Source organism: Heloderma suspectum, chromosome 4 (assembly GCF_057233095.1).
Source record: "Heloderma suspectum isolate Gila_16-S chromosome 4, 16-S_ref, whole genome shotgun sequence".
Lineage (NCBI taxonomy): Eukaryota > Metazoa > Chordata > Lepidosauria > Squamata > Helodermatidae > Heloderma > Heloderma suspectum.
In genome coordinates, this window is record NC_139461.1 from 105,735,015 (window position 1) to 105,756,419 (window position 21,405).

The 21,405-nt window shown below is 43.8% G+C and overlaps 1 protein-coding gene across 11 annotated transcripts in view; it reads left to right on the plus strand.

Moving 5' to 3' along the window:
- The first annotated feature begins 243 nt into the window (after positions 1-243).
- The window catches only part of CD83 (CD83 molecule), a 40,492-nt gene continuing 19,330 nt past the window's right edge, over positions 244-21,405 (plus strand). For 2 of the 11 annotated variants that reach the window (XM_084850207.1, XM_084850205.1), the window contains exons 1-5: positions 244-426; positions 4,803-4,927; positions 7,500-7,630; positions 20,003-20,095; positions 20,699-20,823. In XM_084850207.1, coding sequence (XP_084706333.1) covers positions 20,020-20,095; positions 20,699-20,823 — 201 coding nt within the window. In that variant the 5' untranslated portion in view covers positions 244-426; positions 4,803-4,927; positions 7,500-7,630; positions 20,003-20,019. Of the gene's footprint in view, positions 920-4,802; positions 4,928-7,499; positions 7,631-20,002; positions 20,096-20,448; positions 20,538-20,698; positions 20,824-21,405 lie in introns of those variants that run through there. The other 9 variants (XM_084850208.1, XM_084850209.1, XM_084850201.1 and 6 more) reach the window with 9 other exon arrangements.

Sequence of the window (21,405 nt, forward strand, 5' to 3'; positions counted from 1 at the left end):
CCCCCCCCTTCTCCATTCCATTTAACTTGATCCTACTTATTTCCACGGGGCTGTGGGGCTGCCCCGCTATTTAACTCCTCCGCCCCCCCTCCCCTCCCCCCCTCCCCCCCCCAGACAGTCAGACAGCGCAAGGGGTCGTTTGTTGTCGAAGACGCCTCCTCGGGCAGTGCTGTTTCCCCCTCTGCCCTTTCCTGAGGAGAACCTGGTGCAGTAATAAAACTGACAGCATGACCCAAGTGCGGCGGAGTGTTTGGCAGGGAGGTGTGGGGCGGGACGGCAAGGGACTGGACGGGGGACGCCGTGAGGGGCCCCGTCCTGGGCGCCTCACACTGTACCTTGTTTGGGTGCTGCAGGCAGGCGGGGTTTCTTCTGGAGACGGCGCTCTGCTCTGCTCGCTCAGCAGCCGCTGCAGCAGCAACAGCCACAGTGAGTGTTTGGCAGGGCAGGGCTCCCAGGCTTTGTTACTACCGCGAGGAGGCCCGGATCAGTGCCGTCGCTATAGAAACTGGCTGCCGCCGCCGCCGCCGCCAGCGACGTTCAGAAGGGGCCTTCTGCCGTTCATTGAGGAAGATTCCGTCCTCCCACCTCAGGCAACCCTCGGGGGGGGGGGTGCTTCTGCCTCACATTGTAGCCTTAATCTCCCCCCCCCCCCGGTCCCCGTAACTGTTTTAAGGGGCCCAGCCTGCACAGACGCACGTATTGCATTTCGACCTTCCCTCCTTGGGCTCTGCAAGAGGCACCGGGGAACAGCCGCTTTGAAATGATGAGAAAATCCCTCTTTTTCAAACGCTATACAGTGACAGGGAAGACTGGACTTGTTGCTCAGTCACAGAGATGAAGCTACTTGTTTTCTCTTGACATACGTTTAGATGCATGTAAGGTCACATCCTGATCGTTTTAAAACCGCTTGTGATTGGAGGTAATCCCCCTAATGATCCCAAGAGCTTCATCAAATGCAGCACTGTTTAGCTGTTTACTCAGCCTGTCTGTGTTTATATTTATCTGTGGGGATTTTTATGTCCATGTGTGTATGTGTCTTAACAACCCTGTATGGTAAGCCAGGATGTATGTATGTAGATACTATATTTATTTAGGGGAAAATTATTCCACATGTCACAGACTCAGAGTGGTTTATATTAAATAGTTAATCATAATGTAATGAGATATTTCTGCTATAAAACTTTGAATCTGGACACATTCTTTTGCTTATTTTCACAATACTCTCCTTGTGCATTTTTCCCTTTCATTTACTCTGCGGTCAGGTTTATCGGCTTATATTCCATTGTCTCCAGAGATTCAAATTCCTCCCTTGCTGATTTCACTGATGCTTCTAGTGCATTATTTATTCAAAAATCACCCCCAGCCCCCGTTTTCAACACATACCACATATTTACTAAGAGCTATTGATGATAAAATACACTTATGTCGCTGGGTGGACAAATCAACAATGTATTTTCTCTACAAATCCTATAAGGTCTCCCCCATAATACAGAGGGGAAGTCTATAGTCCTTGATATGTACATGAGCTGGGCTTTCATTAAAGGACTACCTAGCATATAGCTCAAGCTCTTAAACGCTATCTTAACCACTAGTTAAGTTCTCTGTATGGTTTAGTCACAAATTAAACCATAATTAAGGCTAATTAATCTAGGATGGCTTTACACACACAACCATTACTTCATCCAGAACATGTCAGTATAGTATGCCAACATGGTTACAGTATGTTAAAAGCTAACTACACCATATTAAGGGAACTTGAGGATGTACTTTGGATACTCTAAAGGACTTACCTGAAAAATTCACCAGGATGCACCAGATGGCAAATTGTTCATCATTAATTACTTCAAATTATTCACAGAATCCTGTGCTATAGTATTTATTCCGGGACTTTATTTCTACTCCCCTTCACAACCGACAACATTTTCTAGCAACAGCTACTGCTGTGTAAGCACTTTTATTTACATGAACAAACCAATGAACCATTCCCCTCCTCCCACATCTTCTTTTCAAGCAGTATATTCTCTCTCTCTCTCTCTCTCTCTCTCTCACACACACACACACACACACACGCACCCCACTTAGAATTTAGGAGTTCGTGGAAGATTCTCAAGATTATTTTATACAGATTATTTATCCCATAATATAATTTACTAGTCATTTGTACATACAGTCAGGGTTGTACACGTGCAATAAAAGGGGAGGGCATTTCCACCCTTTCACTGTACATTTATGGTTTCTGTAATCCATGTAAATCTGGATTTTAAAAGATTTAATTTGTATAAATGATGTAGATATGATTTGACATAGGGCTTGATATTGACTATAAACTGATGCATAAAAATTGCACATTTATTATATATCTGTTTTATAATGAATCCGTGGATTGAACCATTATGGAAATCAGTTTCAACAGAATATTCAACACTCATTCCACTCTGTTACCAAGTGGGTTTGTAACATAAAAAAAATAATTGAAATCACTACAAAATGTTCTTTAGGTATGGATTATTTAGAAGTGACGGGTCGCTTAGGCAATGTGAAAAGTGGAACAGAAGGGAAAATATGAAATAGGGAGAAGAAAATTAAGAGCAAATAATTAAAATTTTCTTTTTATGCGAGAGAGGTGGCGGCACACTGGCATTTAATTTAGCTATTTCTTGCCATCACTGTACCCTGTATTTATCTACAGATAGTTAAGGATACCTGATTAACACAATCACAGCAGTACCTGGAAATGATGTGGGAAGTCTATGCCAAACATCTCACTCCTCATTCTATCCTCCTAATGGCCAGAATGTCTGAATAACTCAGAACAAATTTCAGGAATAATCTGGAGTATCACTTTATTTATTACTTCCTGCTTTTCTATCAGGTATCTTCCATTTGCTTCTTTCACTGCCACCAGCAGTGTGTGTGTGTGGGCGCACATACGTAGAATAATTTTTCTGCAGTCTTCTTTAGTTTTCCCCTCACTGTGTTGTTTAATTTTATGGTGGCAGCAACATATGAGAATCTAGTCTGCTTGGTTTCCTTCTCCCATACTCCTTCTGTATCAAACAGAAGTTGATGATAATCCTTTGAGGAAGATTGATACATCTTTCTACTCTTCTATTTCCTTTGCTTATATTGATGAACTGCTCTCTCAGCATTGTCCAGATCAGAATGGGAAGAGAACGAAAACACACAACACAACTCTCAAACTGCATTATAAATCTTAGCTGTTGTCACTGTGCTCAGCGACTGGTGGGGACTGTTAAGTAGGAGTTTTTCAAGTCACCATAGAGAGAATGAGTCTTTGCCAAAAGCTGCTCATGGACTGCAGATTATGCATTCCTTTGGAGCATGAGGCCATAATAAGGAATCCTCCACATGCCCTCCAAACAAAAGCAACATGGTGGCTTAGAATGAAACTATTGGAAGATTATAAAACAAGAGAGAGAATCAATTTAAAAGAAGGGAAAGTGTGTAGGCAAGGGGAGGAGATTAAGTTGCAGTAAGGAACTGGATACAACCAATATGACACTTAATTAACTACACATAAAATAGCATTAATTATTTAACCAGATAAAGGCCCATCATTATGAAGGTAGGTATGAACAAATTCGGTCATCACTAGTTCTAAACTTGCTATTTAAATGCCCCCAAAGCAATGGTTTTCCCAAGTGCAGTGCTGTACATTTTTCCATAAGAACAAATAGCAGCAATTCACGTATGTGAGAAAGTAAGGAGATGTGCTCAAGGTAACCACTGGGGTGGGGGCTAAACCTTGCCCTTGCTGCCTGAGCCATCTTGAACCAAGCCTGTTCCTGAGTACATGGTATATCTGCATAACCCTATTTTGGGTTCTGTTTCTTGTCTTAGGGCGCAATCCTATCCAGAAAGTCACCAGCCTCTGAAATCGGAGACTGTTGACTATCTTATGCAGGGTGGCTGGAGTATGGAGGGGATCCTTGCTTCCATGCTCTGGCTGCTCTGCATTTTTGGCTAGATGGCTGATTTCAGCTGTCTAGCCATGGCTTCGGGGAGGGGGAGGGAAGGAAGCCATGTGGCACATAGGAAGCTGTGTAAAGCAGCTTCCACAGTCCCCTCCCCTCCTCACCCCTAGGATTGCCCCCTTTCCCCCATCTCCACGCTCCATTTTTGAGTGCGGAGACATAGCCGGCGCAGACAGAACCACGCTGGCTATGAGGGGGTGGGGAGCGGATGGGGAGCACAGTTTCTTGGAATCGTGTTCAGAGCCCTGGCTCTGACCTCAGTTCCCAGAAACTGAAAAATCCTATGGCTCTATAGGCAGTGTCTATTGGCCATAGGATTGTTCCCTCCAACATACTAGCGCATCATGGAATGTTGGAAACTGGCTATGAGGTTGATATGAATAACTGGACTGATCATCCAGATTTAACTTTGCTTAAACTTTCTTCTTCTGCTGCTTTTGCTTCTTCCTCAACCATCTTGGAAAGGGGCCATGGGGGGGGGCTGCATTATGTACTTATGTGGTGGCTGGAGATTAAGAACACAAAGGCTGAGCTGGCAGAACCAAATGACCACAAAAAGGAGGAAAAGTATTCCCCCCACTCCAGAAAATGGTAAAAAGGGAAAGGAAGACAAATTACTACAATCCATACAAGGGAATCAAATGTATATACTACATGTATTAAAAGCATAACAAACAAAACAGTACAAAGCTTTTTAAGCAGTGCATTGATGGCAAGAAAGCTTCTACAGGGAGACACACTGTTGTCAGGTGTCTTGGCAATGTGAACTGCAGTAATGTGAAGTTGCCCCTTTATAATATATTACAGCTATACAGAGTAATCTTGGGAGGAGAAAGCAGAGGAGAGTCTTCCAGCAGACATGCATGCTTCTCATACAAGTACACGTTTCATCTCTATAGCTGTCTGCCCACACAGTGGGAGGAATATTGTGGGTAAGTTAGTACCTCTTTAATGAGGATCTGACAATTCTATATTATTTATTTGTTTGTTTGTTACATTTATATACTGCCTTTCCTCCAAGGAGCCCAAAGCAGTGTACATAATCCTCCTCTTCTCCATTTTAACCTCACAAATATCCTGTGAGGTAGGTTAGGTTGAGAGTCAGTGTCTGGCCCAGTCACCCAATGAGTTTCATGGCCAAGTGGGACTAGAACCCAGATCCAACTGCCAATCCAGTTGGCTTTTATATGCGGAACGGGGAGGCACCATCCTGCTTGCCTCAGGCAGCAAAATGTCTCTGGCTGACCCTGGTCATAAGACTGTCTATCTACAGAAATACTGATACATCAGGAAGATGTACAGACAGATACACCATGTGAGTCTGTTTATGTTTATCTATGGCACAGACATGACATCTGTTCAAAGAGGTGACGTCTGAACTCTGAAGGCAGTTTATTTGCATAAATTTGCATAGAGGTTGGAGCAACTGTCTTTTTTTTTTTTTTAAGAATAGTGGGTTGAACTGCCAGCGGAAGACTCTGTTTGGCTAGATTTTCTGAATGGAAAGGCAGTTTGGGAGTCTGTATGATTAAGGGCGCAATCCTAACTAGATAGGCAGCCGCCTCCGACCTCAGAGGCGACTGGGGGAATCGTTCCCTCCACGCCGCTCCTGCCTTGCTATTTTTCTCTAGGTAGCCAAAAATGGCTGTCTAGCAGTGGGGGGGGGCAACCAGGAGAGGGAGCTGCCGTACGACACACAGGATGTGTCATATGTGCAGCTCTGCTCTCCCCTCCCTGGAACGCCCCCCCCAGAACATCCCTTTTCAGTCACTCTGCACTTAGGGATGTACGAAAGTCACTTACCTTTCCGCGGATTATGTTGATGGTGGGGGGGAGGCGTTCCATCCCTCCCCCCGGAATCCTCGACGGGGGGGGAGGCAATCCGTTCCTCCCCCCCGGAATCCTCCACAGCCGGCTGTGCTCCGCAGCAGCTCCGCAGAGCAGCCGGCCAGGCCCAGCCCAGCCCAGAGCCGCCTGCAGCCGGATTTCCGGCCGCGGAGGGCTCTGGAAAACGAAAAACAAAAAAAACCACGTATGCAAATGGCGGCGGCTATGGCCGCCGCCATTTGCGTTCCTTATTTTTGGCCGTCTTAATCTACGTAAATATTTACGTAGACTGTGACGACAAAAATAAAGGGGAACGCAAATAGCGTAGCGGGCGCAAAAAGGGATGCAAAAAGGGACGCAAATAGCGCCCGCTACGCTATTTGCGTTCCCCTTTATTTTTGCCATCATAGTCTACGTAAATATTTGCGTAGATTAAGACGGCCAAAAATAAGGAATGCAAATGGCGGTGGCTGTAGCCGCTGCCATTTGCGTACGTGGTATTTTTTTTTTTTAACCCAGCCATGATAGGCTACATAAATCTTTACGTAGCCTATCATGTCGTTTTTGTTTTTGTTTTTAAACCCAGCCATGATAGGCTACGTAAATCTTTACGTAGCCTATCACGTCGTTTTTTGTTTTTGTTTTTTTTACAAGGCAAATGGCGGTGGCGGCAGCCAGTTGGAAGACCAGCCGCTGCAGCTGCTGCTGCTGCCTCCGCCGCCTGGAAGATCCGCCCTAGGTAAGTCAGGGATCCGGGGGGGCAGGGGGGGCAGGCCATTCCGGCACAGATTTCGGGGGGCCGAATGCACTGGCATTCGGCCTCACTGAGATCCGTGGCGGAATTCTCTGACATCCCTATCTGCACTACTCTTCTGAGTGCAGAGGATGGGGCTTCTCAGCGCTGCCTCCGAGGCAGCAAGGACGATGGTGGAGGTCGGTTTTCCAGGAACCAACCTCAGAGCGCAGGCTCTGAGGTCGGTTCCCAGAAATGAGCACATCCTATGGCCCTCTAGATAGTGTCTAGTGGCCATAGGATTGCTCTCTAAAAGCATTTCCCCACACACACAGGACACTAGAAGTGCCGTTGGGTCTCTCTTGCACTATTTGTGTGCGCACATGTGAATGTTCTTAAGAAGAAGCGGAAGAAAGACATTTAAAATGGAATGTACATTTTAGCCAATGTAAGTTTTACATTTGCACTGCAGACGTGGGAAATGCAAAGAAGCCTCTTTCCTTGCCTCAGGGAAGGCCACAAATTGGGTAGTACAGCAAGTTCAAACTCCCCTTCTCCTGTTTGGGATGTATTTACCTCAGACTGGTTCATACTCCCCGAACTATCCATTACCCAAACTGTGAATTATTAGCGAGCAAGGAATGGCATCAGATACGATTCTGATATTCAAGGGGTGTGGAGTTTATTTTGTTAAGCATTTTCAAATTTATATTAGGATAGAATAGTATAATTTGGCTTAATTGGTGGTATCCAACTAGCATCTTCCGCCAATGGAATGGCATCCACCAGTGGAATTTATTCTCCAGCCCCCTGCCCACCCCAAATCTGCTCAGGAGATTTGAGGGACTCTCTGGAGCAGATTTGAAGGGGCACAAGAGGCGACTCTACACATGGAGATCACCAGATGGTCAGTATCGAAACCAGATTGATTATGTCCTTTGCAGACAAAGATGGAGAAGCTCTATACAGTCAGTAAAAACAAGACCTGGAGCTGACTGTGGCTCAGATCATGAGCTGCTTCTTGCAAATTTCGGCTGAAATTGAAGAACGTAGGGAAAACCACTGAACCATTCAGGTATGACCTAAATCATATTCCTTATGAATATACAGTGGAGGTGAGGAATAGATTTAAGGGATTAGATCTGATAGACAGAGTGGCTGAGGAACTATGGACAGAGGTCCGTAACATTGTTCAGGAGGCAGCAACTAAATCCATCCCAAAGAAAAAGAAATGCAAGAAAGCCAAGTGGCTGTCTGATGAAGCTTTACAAGTAGCTGAGGAAAGAAGGGAAGTGAAAAGCAAGGGAGAAAGGGGAAGATATATCCACAGAATGCAGAGTTCCAGAGAATAGCAAGGAGAGACAAGAAGGCCTTCTTAAATGAACAATGCAAAGAAATCGAAGAAAACAACAGAATGGGAAAGACTAGAGATCTCTTCAAGAAAATCGGAGATCTCAAGGGAACGTTTTGTGCAAAGACGGGCATGATAAAAGACAAAGAAGGCAGGGACCTAACAGAAGCAGATGAGATTAAGAAGAGGTGGAATACACAGAAGAACTATACAGGAAAGATCTTAATGTCCTTGATAGCCATGATAGTGTGCTCACTGAACTTGAGCCGGACATCCTCGAGAGTGAAGTCAAGGGGGCCTTAGGAAGCATTACTAACAACAAAGCTAGCAGAGAGGACAGTATTCCAGCTGAGCTATTTAAAATCTTAAAAGCCGATGTTGTTAAAGTGCTGCACTCAATATGCCAACAAATTTGGAACACTGAACAGTGACCACAAGACTGGAAAAGGTCAGTTTACATTCCAATTCCAAAGAAGGGCAACGCCAAAGAGTGTTCAAATTACCGCACAATTGCGCTCATTTCACATGCCAGCAAGGTTATGCTCAAAATCCTACAAGCTAGGCTTCAGCAGTATGCGAACCAAGAACTATCGGAAGTACCAGCTGGGTTTCGAAGAGGCAGAGGAACTAGAGATCAAATTGCCAACTTTCGCTGGATCATGGAGAAAGCAAGAGAATTCCAGAAAAACGTCTATTTCTGCTTCATTGACTATGCTAAAGCCTTTGATTGTGTGGATCACAACAAACTGTGGCAAAATTCTTAAAGAGATGGGGGTACCAGACCACCTTACCTGTCTCCTGAGAAACCTGTACGAGGGTCAAGAAGCAACAGTAAGAACCAGACATGGAACAACCAAGTGGTTCAAAATTGGGAAAGGAGTACGACAAGGCTGCATATTGTCGCCCTGCTTATTTAACTTATATGCAGAGTACATCATGAGAAACGCCAGGTTGCATGAATCACAGGTCGGAATTAAGATTGCCGGGAGAATTATCAACAACCTCCGATATGCAGACGATACCTCCCTAATGGCAGAAAGCAAAGAGGATCTAAAGAGCCTCTTGTTGAGGGTGAAAGAGGAGAGTGCAAAAGCTGGTTTGAAACTCAACATTAAAAAAACGAAGATCATGGCATCTGGCCCCATCACTTCCTGGCATATGGAAGGGGAAGAAATGGAAGCAGTGACAGATTGTATTTTCTTGGGCTCCAAGATCACCGCAGACGGTGACTGTAGCCATGAAATTAAAAGACGCTTGCTCCTTGGGAGGAAAGCTATGGCAAACCTAGACAGCATAGTAAGAAGCAGAGACATCACCTTGCTGACAAAGGTCCGTCTAATCAAAGCTATGGTTTTCCCAGTAGTAATGTATGGCTGTGACTGTGAGAGCTGGACTATAAGGAAGGCTGAGCGCCGAAGAATTGATGCTTTCGAACTGTGGTGCTGGAGAAGACTCTTACGAGTCCCCTGGACTGCCAGGAGGTCAAATCAGTCCATCCTAAAGGAAATCAACCCTGAGTGCTCATTGGAAGGACAGATACTGAAGCTGAAGCTCAAATATTTTGGCCACCTAATGCGAAGAGAAAACTCTCTGGAAAAGACCTTGATGCTGGGAAAGACTGAGGGCAAAATGAGAAGGGGACGGCAGAGGATGAGATGGCTAGATAGCATCACTGATGCAATGAATATGGACTTGAGCATGCTCCGGGAGAGAGTGCAGGACAGGAAGGCCTGGCGTGCTATGGTCCATGGGGTCACGAAGAGTCGGACACGACTGAATGACTGAACAACAACAACAGAAGGGCTGCAGGGAAAAAGAAGAACGTTTCTCTGCATTAGCGGATTATCAACATTAGGTATCACCCTATATTAACCATCAAGATAAAATAGAAATGAAAATAATTTCCTCTCTAGCTTCTGTCAGACCCAAAGGAGGCTGTTCAAAGATTTATTTATGCTGAATACCTTTCCAGAGTGTAACCAACCTTAGTTTATTTTTTTTAAAGAGAGGGACGAATTATAGTTGATAGTTGAAAGAATTGTGGGGGTTTTTTTTACATCTAAATGTGATAGAAAAATTAATGTGGAAATTTAGTATATTCTCCTATAAATTGTCTGGTTGTAAAATAACCAGTGGCCCCAATCCAGATCTAATTGTGATCAATTAGTCATACAAAGCACCTGGTGGCCTGCCCCCAGATATACATCTTATGTCTATTCACCACTCAAAAGACTCAGCCAGCCAGCCAGCTCGATAGGGCTCAAATGGCATTGGGATGTCTATCCAGAGGTTGGCAGCCCATGTAGAAGGTTGCTTACGTCTGCCCAACTCTTTTGCTGGACTGTGATTATGTCTAGGTACTGCATTACTTTAAAGATAACGTTTAAACAGAAGAAACGGGGGAAAGTTAATTGACACAGAAAGTGAGAATGATGTATGAGGAAACTGCAAGCTGCAGTTTATCTCATCATGGAGCTAAAGTTATCATTGTCTAGAGCCAAAGGTTTATATATCTCTTTTGTTATTTGTATAATTTGTGCTTTATTAAGATTTGAAAGCTAGCTGGACCAATTCTGGTTGCTGTCTAAGAGAGTTAGAATGTGCCTTCTTTTTCTTCGCTCATACAAAAAGCTATAATTGTTCAATGGTGGTAGGAGCAAGATTTGTTACAAAAAGCGTTCATTTTTAGTAGCAAACCTTTCCTGCTACGTATGTCCTCACATGTCAAGTGGGAAGAGAACAATAACCAGTAGCTGCAATAGATGAACTCCAGGGCCCATCTACACACACACGCTTTCTGAGGCAATTCCGTTTAAATCCAGATTTTAGTGAAATCAGGTTTGCTTCTCCCCGTGCAAATATAGCCAGTAAAGCTGTGTATACAATTTTTTTTTAAATCCTGCTTTCACAGGGCAAACAGCACCTGAAATGGCATTAGTCGGGGGTTGCGTAGGCGGAGTCCAGCAAGTAGAACTGAACATTATCAACTGCATAGGTGTAGGACAGCGAATGAGCGGATGCTTGCTCTCCGCCCGGCACCTCAGTCATGTGCTCAATAAAGTGCAATGGAGGAGAATGAGTTACTTCTGAATAGACAAGTTTAGCCAACATCCCCCCTTGTGTCCACCCTTTCTCGGCCTGAAGAGGGCTTCTTTGGGGGCAATCAGTTTTTAAAATCATTACAGTCCTTCGTACCTTTGCTCTTCCACAAGAGCGGAGGTTTAAACCAACAGGCTTACTCCCCACCCCTCTCCCCGCTCACATGCTCAACGAAGTGCAATGGAGGAGAATGAGTTACTTACAAGTAGACATGTTTTGCCAACACCTCCCCTTATGCCTACCCTTTCTCAGTGGGAGTAAGGGTCACTTGAGAGATCAGCCTTTAAGCTCATTAAACTTACATGCACATTTACTTGTACAGACATTTTAAAAAGACCCAGCAAAGGGATTCTCCCGACCCCTCTCTCCACTTGTACTCGGTAAAGTACAATTGAAGAGATTGAGTTACTTCTAAGTAGACATGCTTTGCCCACTCCTCTCCTTGTGTCCACTCTTTCATGAATCAACTTTCCTTTCCACCAATCAGTGCTGTTCCCCACAGCCTGCACTGAAAGCAGTTCAGACTCCCAAACCATGCTGAAGCTGCCGTGAGGGGAAAATCCATCAGAAAATGAGTTTGCAAAAAAATGGATTTTACAGTGTGAAAAACCACGCTTGCTGTGGAGAGCGGCATACATCATGTACCATGATCATTGGGGCGGGAGGGGGGAACAAGCCTCATAACACAATGGGAGTTACTTCTGAGTAGACACCAATTGGTTTATGCTGGGAAACTCAGGGACAGGAAACACCCCTTGACTGAGGTCACAGTGAAAAGCACACCCCTGGGCAGGGTTAGCATACCCGAGGTAAATGTGGGGGTTGGGGCACACAACAATTATACTGTGGAGAACCCAACTTAAGGAAAGGAACTGGGCTTTAAGCAGTCTCAGGAAATCCGGGTTTTTCTGTGATAAGCTCCAGAGTGGTGGATGGATGGCCACGACATCATGTATCCCTAACAATCTCACCTGTCAGGGGTCTTTCTGAGTGCAGGGAGTGGGATAGCAGTTCAGATTCTGAAAAAGAACCATCAGACATGGGGGAGGTGTTTTCCCAGGCTAGTCCAGATATGAGTAGGCCTGCTTCTCAGGTTACAAATGTACAGATGGCTGAGCTTGAGGATCCCTCCTCACCCCACCCCACCCGTAAGAGGCAGTGAACAGGAGGTTGACCTAATAGATGCCACACGCAGATGCAGAGCAAAGAGAGAGAAGGCAGAGGCGGAACTTAGACAGTCTACCCGATTGGCCTTGCGTGAGAAGCTGCACTTAGAGGCCTCAAGAGAAGAGAGGGACCTCTCCCCCTTAAGTTAGGCTAGCAAGACCGCTTCCCCCTTCAAACAGCCAGCAACTCTCGTAAATTCCATTTAGATCCCCTGAAGGCATTCCTTGTAGACTGAGAGTTTCTCTGGGAATTTGCATCTGTATGACCTGGTGAAGTAATGGATTAAAAAAGCTGTAGACTGAAGCCTCTTGTCTGTGTATGTTTGGGCATTGAAGTGAAGTGGGGGCTAAGGAAATCATGACATCACCACACAGCTGGCTCCGAATAAATTGCTCATGGAGACCCCCCCCCGTGAATGAGAGAATAGTTAGAAAATAATTTAATATATTATAATAGTTCCCTTTTACTACTGCACCTTCTGTTTCCCTTCTCCCAGGCCCCTCTACCCTATATTTTCAGAGTAGCAAAGGCTTACATACGCCCTAAAAAAGGGTTGGGGAAACTTCTGGCCCTCTGGATGTTGTTTGACTACATCTAGTCCCCATAATTCCTGACCATTGGCCATGGTGGCTGGAGCTGATGGGACTTGTAGTCCAACAAAATCCAGAGAGCAAGAGATTCCCTGCTCCTGTCCAAAAAGTAGCAGCCATTTTTCTATACTTTTACATACACACTCCTGAAAATTCAGATATTTTATTTAGGGCTTTTGTACACAAGGCTGTTAATGTAGTGCATCTATATTGGTTTTGTTTTAGGATTGGGATCCTAGCATCACACGAAGTGCATTTCCGTTCCTGCTTTCCCACTACATAACCTGCAGGTGGCATTGTGATATAGCAGAATAGTACAAATGCATAAGTGAACAAAGGTATTTTCTTTCACTTTCACAAAGAATCGTAGCTTCTCCAGCCCGATTGCTCCACACACTTGCCCGGGCAAGCCCATGCAAGCATAATTTTTTTTCATAGTCTCCTCCATGCTTGCAGCATGGAAAGAAACACACACACATATCCAGGCAGACAGTCATCACTATTCATGGACTAACTTCAATAAAAATGTCCGCTGCTCATGAGATGACGTTAAAATTGTCCATGGACATTTTTATCGATGTTAGTCTGTGGACACTGAGGACTGTCTGCCTGGATATGGTTGTGTTTTTCTTTCCCTGCAGCGAGCATGGATGGGGCTGTGAAAACATTTCTGCTTGCTTAGGCTTGCCCAGGCAAGTTTGCGGAGCAATCAGGCTAGAGAAGCTACGATTTTTTTTTTGAAGAAAAAATTCTTTGCTTATTTGAAGATAATGCCTTAATTTTTTTTTTTTAAGCCAAAAAAGGGGATAGAAGGAGGTAAAACTTAGTGTCATTTGAAGGGATAGAACAACCCCCTGCTCAATGCAGGAAGCCTGATTCCCAGGCGGTCCCATTCAAGTACTGACCAGGGCTGACCCTGCTGCGCTTCCGAGATCAGACAAGCACGTGCACATTCAGCCCTCTGCTGGTTGGTGATAAAATTTCTAGTGGTGAGGAAGCTATGCTAGCCCATCAGTAGCAGCTGCCCCTCTTCCTTGTGCCAGCTGTCAAGGGCTGGCGCGAGGAAAAGAGCCTTGGCAGACACCCCCTAGCCTCTCGCCCTGGCCTCCAGCAGGTGGGGGGGGGAGAAGAAGATAGGTGCCTGTTTCTTCCCTCCACCCCCACCTGCTACAGTGGTGGCAGCATGGGACAAGGTGGTCGTCTCCCCTAACACCAGGAAAACTTGTGGAAAACAACCAGCCTCTCCTGTACCACTGCCGCTGTAGCAATGATGGGGGGAGAATGAGAGGCGTTGCCTTCTTCCCCTCTTCTTGCTGAGGGAACTGGTGTCCGATGGGGGAGGCGGAGTAGCAACTTCTCACCGGGCTTCGAGCCCCAACCAGATGCTCGCGCCATCCCTACACATACACAGGGATAGAGGAAGAGAGGGACGGTGCGTGGGGTATTGGCTGAAACAGGAAAAGTTGCTGCTCCTCCAATGACAGCAGCCTTCCTTGAAAGCAGGAAAATAGCATGGTGCCAGAGTGTGAACCCTGCTTGCGCATTCGAGGAGGTACTGGAATGGGGAAAGAGGGTGCGTGTGGATAATCACGTTTTAATGAGAGTGCATTTAACCCGAGAGTGCACCGACTTCATTGCGATGGCAGGCGCAATGTAGATCGGCCCCTGGGCTCGGGGGCTGCAGTCCCTGGTCAAAGTGCAGGAAACTCAGACTCAGGGGGAGTTGGCATCTCAGATATCTCGGGTTCAGAGCAGACTGTAGCCAGGGGTGAGCTAGGGGGACCTGCCCCCCTACATTTTCTCACCCCTAATATATATATATATATATTTTACAAACAATTAAAAACAGTTTACAATTTTGTCTTTAAGAGGCCTGCAAGCCAGATGATCTGCCCCTACTTTTTTGTTGCCCCTCCACCACCACCCAACTTTAGTCTGGCTAGGGGCCTGGTTCTCAGCATCTGTGTCACTGCTGGCCTTTTGGGTCATGACAGCTTCTAAATATTAACTAAAATTTAAAAGTCTCATATGTTAAGTCTTCAGGGCTGGAAGAACCACAGATCCAAGTGTGCCATTTATTTCACTTCTTACCATATATATAATTTGAATAATGCCATGCACTAATCACAAGCTCTGATCCTCTGCATGCCTAAATGTGGGGGAACTACAGGAATGTGAAATACGATCTTTTTTGACAACCTTTGTAAACTATCAGAGTCCACTGAAATCCAACAAAAGCTTCTGGAATTGCAGCTAATCATCCCCTGGAATTGCGGACCGTGTTTTCCTGAAATGCTCTATTAGTTTCACAGCTCCAGCTTTTAGAATACAGGTTTTATTTATTATGACAAGAGTATACAGAGTGCTGTTGCCATCTAGGGTTGGTTTAGGGAACAGAAATGATATTTTTTAGAGAATCTCCATGCTAACTCCCATGCTTAAAAAATGCCCAGCTAATGTAATCTATCAATTGGAATAGATTCCTGGAATTGTATACAGAAAAAAATCTTTTGATTATTGCCTAATGTATGAAGCAAGACAGAGTGCCATAAAGTATTCAGATGATTATATCAGTGAGTGAAACCCCCTCTCCCAATTGTAGTTTAGATCTTTAAAGCCCTTAACTCCTCTACTCCAACCCTGCTCATGTTTGGGTAAGTCTAAAAAAAAGGTTCTATAGTACTCACTTCTCCTTTTAAAAACAAATGTTAATCCAATACCACCCACTCTGTTTTCAAAACCACCTACTCAGGAGACTGTGCTTCTCCTTTCTCATATCACCCACGCAAGTTACTGAGAATTTGGTTGCTTACATCATTGGCTGTGAAGGTCTGTTGTAGAGTTCTTAGTTTTCACTGCTGTTAGTCCATCTCTACAATGGGTAAGTAACTCCAGTGATCTAATTGTCAGCAGGTAGTTAGGCCAACCAACATCATTAATATATATGCTGTGCATTTTCAGTACTGTACCCTCCCGATACTAACGTAACATTTGACACGGCTTTTCACTCCCTGGCAGGCCACATACTATCCACAGACTATTGCAGGGAGTTGGCGGAGGTACTGTATACAAATTCAAGGAGGATAAAAGTACAATCCTATGCATGTTTAGTCAGAAAAAAGGCCTACAATACCCAGCATGCCCTAGCCAGCATGGTTGGCTGGAGAATGCTGGGAGCTGTAGAATTTTTGTGTGTGTCTTAACATGCATAGGATTGTGCCCTAAGGCTATCAATGGCTAGTAGTCATGATGGCCATATGCTACCTCCAGGATCACAGGCAGCATGTCTCTGAACACCAGTTGCTGGGGAACAAGAGCAGAAGAAAGTTATTGTCCTCATGCTCTGCTTTTGATTGGCCACTGTGGGAAACCAGATGCTGGACTAGATAGGCCTCTAGTCTGATCTATCAGGGCTCTCCTTATGTCTATCATCTATTTAGAAATGTCCACAATATATAAACATTATTCCCCTGAATAGCAATAGTGTGCCCAAGGCATACCCTTCAAGATAGTATCTGATTATTTTCAGAGTTTGTTCTTTGTAGCATATTATTCCTTTATCCTCAGGAAACAAAGCACCACAGAAATATTGGGTGCCTCCAGACAAGGCTTCTATCAAGCCTCATCCACAGAATTTGACAGGCATCATCTTCCATTTGTAGCCCTCCCATGTTTTCCCACGGTTTCTTCCATCTTTTTCCTTACCGTGGCAAAGCCATTAAGGAAAAACAGATGGAATTGCTGCACAGTGCCCTGGATTGTTGGCACTAGGAGCCTCTGTCTGGAAGCACCCACTGAACCAATTTTTTGGTCCCATTTCATACTATTTAGCCATTTCTATAGTCCAACAAAACAAACATGCAACTCAAATTCTAATAAAGAGCTGATTTACTAACACGTATGCTTATATATATATATATATATATATATATATATATATTCTAGATTATATTGTGTTTATTAATATTGAAAGAGTTACTGAATTAGCTCGTCATCTGTCTAGCAAGTCATTTTGATAGATTTTCAGTGGTGGCCTCAGAAACACTAGGACTGATGGTTAAATTGGTGGGACAAATATGTCAGGGAAGTAGGGGACCATGAGCATTGTCTTTGGTGGGCATCACATTTCTCCAAGGCCATCATTTAGGGCTTGAAGAAAACAGAGAAACATATAATTTTGCCTTCCCCAATTTTTCTGGGATTCCTTACAAGCATTTACTTTTTAAAAGACCAACTTATAGTTACATGTGTACCATATCACTTTTAACCTGACATACAGTACATTAACAGTGAACCTATGCACTGAGCTCAGTAAGATTTATTGCCAGGTAAGTCATGCAGCCTTAGTATCCAACCACATGAAACTGACCTTAATTCAGCCTATTTATATATATCTATCCACCCCTATGTAAACTACTGAAACTACTGAAGGTGTGATTGCAGCAGATGGCACCTTCAGGGGCAAATCACAGCTGGAGAGATTTTCGGTGAGAAAATGACATGGAGGGAAGGATCAACCCATCCTCTCTATGCACCACAGTCCAATCCAAATCACCCCCTTTGCTGCTATTTCTAAAAGAAAAACTTAAAGCTCAGTCTTAGTTATGACTAACTTGAGCTAGCTTGGGGATAAAAATTATCCTCATTTTTTATATAAGAGGTGACTTTGGGTTATGGGAGTCATGTATGCAGGTGCTCAGATCTGGAAAGTAGAGTCTAAACATTACCCAAAGAGGGGAAAAACCCACTTGTAAAACCTCTTCAAAGTGAGCACATTCGTATAAACCAAATGACCTTTCATTTTCTGGTTGTTGTTGTTGTTTTATTCTTTGTTGCCCTGATGATGTTTCAGGTAGTTTGTGCCTTACTCAATGAGAGAATATTGATTATATTTGCAGTAGTTTTGAGGGAAAACATACTAAGAGAAAAGCATGTTAAAAGGTTTAACATATACAGTGGAATTTATATGTTACATTTCTGCACAATTAGTTTACGTGCTTATTTAGAAAAATTGATTTATTTTTTACAAGAAACAATACAATAACAAAAATACAGAGAAACTGTGTCCATAACTTATCTTTGCTACTGAAATATGAGCATGAGGGGAGCCCTATCTGACAAAGGGTAGGGTGGCCACCTATGAACTGCCCAAACATGCATCACCAAGAATAGGACACTGATTTGCATTAAAATTGTGTATGTTATTTTATATGCATAGATGCAAATTTAGAAATAATTATAATAGTATAAATAGAAAAACAGTATATCTCACCATAGTGTGGAAGACTGTGACCAGGTGACCAGTGTGCCTGCCTGTCAGTCTGCTGTGCAAGAGCCAATTTACATGTGTGATTTACTGTGGAGGGAAACCACTTCAGGGTTGTTCCGGACACATGACATCGTGGCCACCCCACAGTCACCCCACCACTTCCCCTTCTAAAACAAGCATTTTCTGAAAATCATTTTAGTGCCTATTTTACCTTAAATGCGGCTTCCACACGCTTCAGCTGTGGTATGCCCCATTCACTTGAATTAAATCCTGCATGCTTGTCATACCTAGGGGTGTGTCTGTGCCTGGCTGTGCCTGGTCGGGAGAGAAGGGTTGGGACAATAGCCCACTGGGTCTACTCAGATGTAAGGAGCAGAGGCAAGAAAGAGAGCCAAAGGGGTGGCGAAGGGGCACCGTAAGGAGCTGCCGCTTGTGACTCATTCATAGAATGCAGCCTGTTTTCTCCCTTCTTAAAGGTGCAGTCTCACAATTCCGATGTGTCAGGATAGCGGCTTGACTCATTCATAGAATGCAGCCTGTTTTCTCCATTCATAAAAGTGCAGTTTAATCTTTAATCTTTCACAATATTCCAATGGTGGATGAGAAGGGAGAGGTGTGGGGTTAAACTATAGGGACTGAATTCAGCGCTTCCAAACTTCCCTGAGCAGGGGAGCGTGGACAGGGGCAGGGAACAAGCCTCTCATTTGCTCAGCAGCCTTGACGTGTTTGATGGTGTTCAGTGCAAGTGGTGGGACTCCACCCACACGACTCCAAAATAAGGATTGTTGTGCAATGTGACCTGTGAAAGAGCGTTTTAAGGTACTGTATATTCCGTTTTTCTGGCTACTTGTGTCCCTGACAGACTAAAGCCGATTTCATGAAAATCTGTATTAAACATGAAAGTACTTCACATTCTGTTGCCATATAGATCTGGCCCAGGTCTAACTGTTGATGGGCAACAGTTCTTATGGTTCTTTATCTTTAATCTGGGATTGGAGTAAGAGCAGGCCTTCAAACAGAGGTCAGTCCCCTGTTAGCCCTTCAAATAGAGGACTGTCTTCTGTAAAAAGAAAAAAAAGGACACATGGCCAGCCTAACAAAGCATCTCAGCCCTAATGACAAAGCATTGACCAACAAAACATATATATATCCATCCATTCATCTGAAGCAGGAAACTGGCTTTGGAGGCAGTTGGTTCTCTGGATGACAAGGAAGTTAAAGGTTTGCTAGAGCTTTCGAACTGTGGTGCTGGAGAAGACTCTTACGAGTCCCCTGGACTGCAAAGAGGTCAAATCAGTCCATCCTAAAGGAAATCAACCCTGAGTGCTCATTGGAAGGACAGATACTGAAGCTGAAGCTCAAATATTTTGGCCACCTAGTGCGAAGAGAAAACTCTCTGGAAAAGACGCTGATGCTGGGAAAGATTGAAGGCAAAAGGAGAAGGGGACAGCAGAGGATGAGATGGCTAGATAGCATCACCGATGCAATGAATATGAATTTGAGCACACTCCGGGACAGAGCGGAGGACAGGAAGACCTGGCGTGCTATGGTCCATGAGGTCACGAAGAGTCAGACACGACTTAACGACTGAACAACAAGAGTACAATAAAGTGATTATAAAGAAGCTAAATTATTTTTGTTTGTTTCTGCTTTCATTGTGGAAGATGCAGGGCAGATATTTGTGCCTGAACTGACTTTCTGAGGGAAGGAGTCTGAAGAACGTAGGCAAACAGTGGTGACAAGAGTTCTAGGCCTTATTGACAAATTAACAAAGCACTGGGTCTGGATGATATCCACTCAAGAGTTCTTAAAAGAACTCAAATGTAAAATTGCTGATTTTCTAACAAAAATATGTAACTTATTTCTAAGATCAGTCTCTGTACCTGAAGACAGAGAAGTGACCAGTGAAATGCCAGTGTTTAAAAGTGGATCCAGGAAATAACCGGCTGGTTAACTTAATGTTTGTTCTAGGTACATTGGTGGAAAACATGATTAACAATAAAATTCTGAAACATATAGAAGAACAAGTCTTGCTGAAGAGGAATCAACATGGCTTCTGCAAGGGTGAGTCCTGTCACACTAGTCTTTTCTAATTATTTGAACATGTGGATGAGGGTGACTTGTAAATATTGTATACTTGGGCTTTCAAAAAACTTTTGACTACATTCCTCACTAAAAGCTCCTGAGTAAACGTAGTAGTCATGGGATAAAAGAAGAGACCCTCTTTTGGATTCGTAACTGGCTAAAGAGCAGGAAGTAGAGCGTAGAAATGAACGTCAGTCATGAAAAAGAGAACTAAGGAAAGTCTATGGGACTTTCCCCTGCAGCCAGTGACCTTTAACACTTCCTTAGGTGGGGGGAATCCCCCACTGTCTGTTTCCTAACTGTACAGAGCTGTAGGCATCATCACTTTCATTTGTTTTCACATCTTGTCCTGAAAACACCCACTTCTACAGTATGCTCATGGCTTCACTTTATTGGTATCAGCTTGTCTTCCTAAGTCAAGGTAAATATTTTTTTTCGTCCTTTCTAATTTTCTTCGCTATTTTTTTTTCACATGTGCCTTCAGGGTCTGTTTTTTTTCCCTTAAAGATCCTTCTGCAACTGGTCAGATTTTTTTTTTTTAAGCAATCTCTCTTCATAAATTGTCTTTCTTCTTTCTTGCAGTTGTGGCTTCTGGGGTCGCTGATGCCGCACTACAGGTTGTGGCAACATGTCGTGAAGATGTCTTGCTCCCTTGTAAAATTTCCCAGGATCTACAAGTCACAAATGGGGCAGTCTCTTGGTATAAGGTAAGACCCTGCCACTGTTTTCTTACCTTATTGCCCACATACATCCACATTTTATTTAATGCCTAGTAAGAATGTTAGTGGATATATTTGTAGGGATACTGTATTGTGTAAATCAAGGCAATCATGGATACAACAAGATGTGATTGTGGAGGCTGGATAATATGTTGCCGGAATCACACTTGCAGCTAGTTCTGATTCACGTATTACACATAAGTATTTGTCTGAGAATGGCCAATTTCGATGTGAATTGATTTTGAGATTCTAACATTCTGAGCAGAGAATATCTCACTTCTGTGTTCTCTACTGTGCTATAACACAATTGGCACTAATTAAGCATTAAACAGTAGTAGTTGTATTTGTTCATAATCATTTAAATTTCCGTGCTCTACGATGCCTCTCTTCCTCTCTTTTGCATAACTGACCTTTATTCTGATCAGTGAAAACATTTAAACACAGGTGGTGTGAGGCTGTGAAGATGACAGAGTGGAGCTAGGCAACCAAATTGTAGAATTAATCACTTTAAAAAAATCTATTGAGGGTCTAATCAATAGAACAGTGTATAAAGCCCCCAAAGGGCCAATT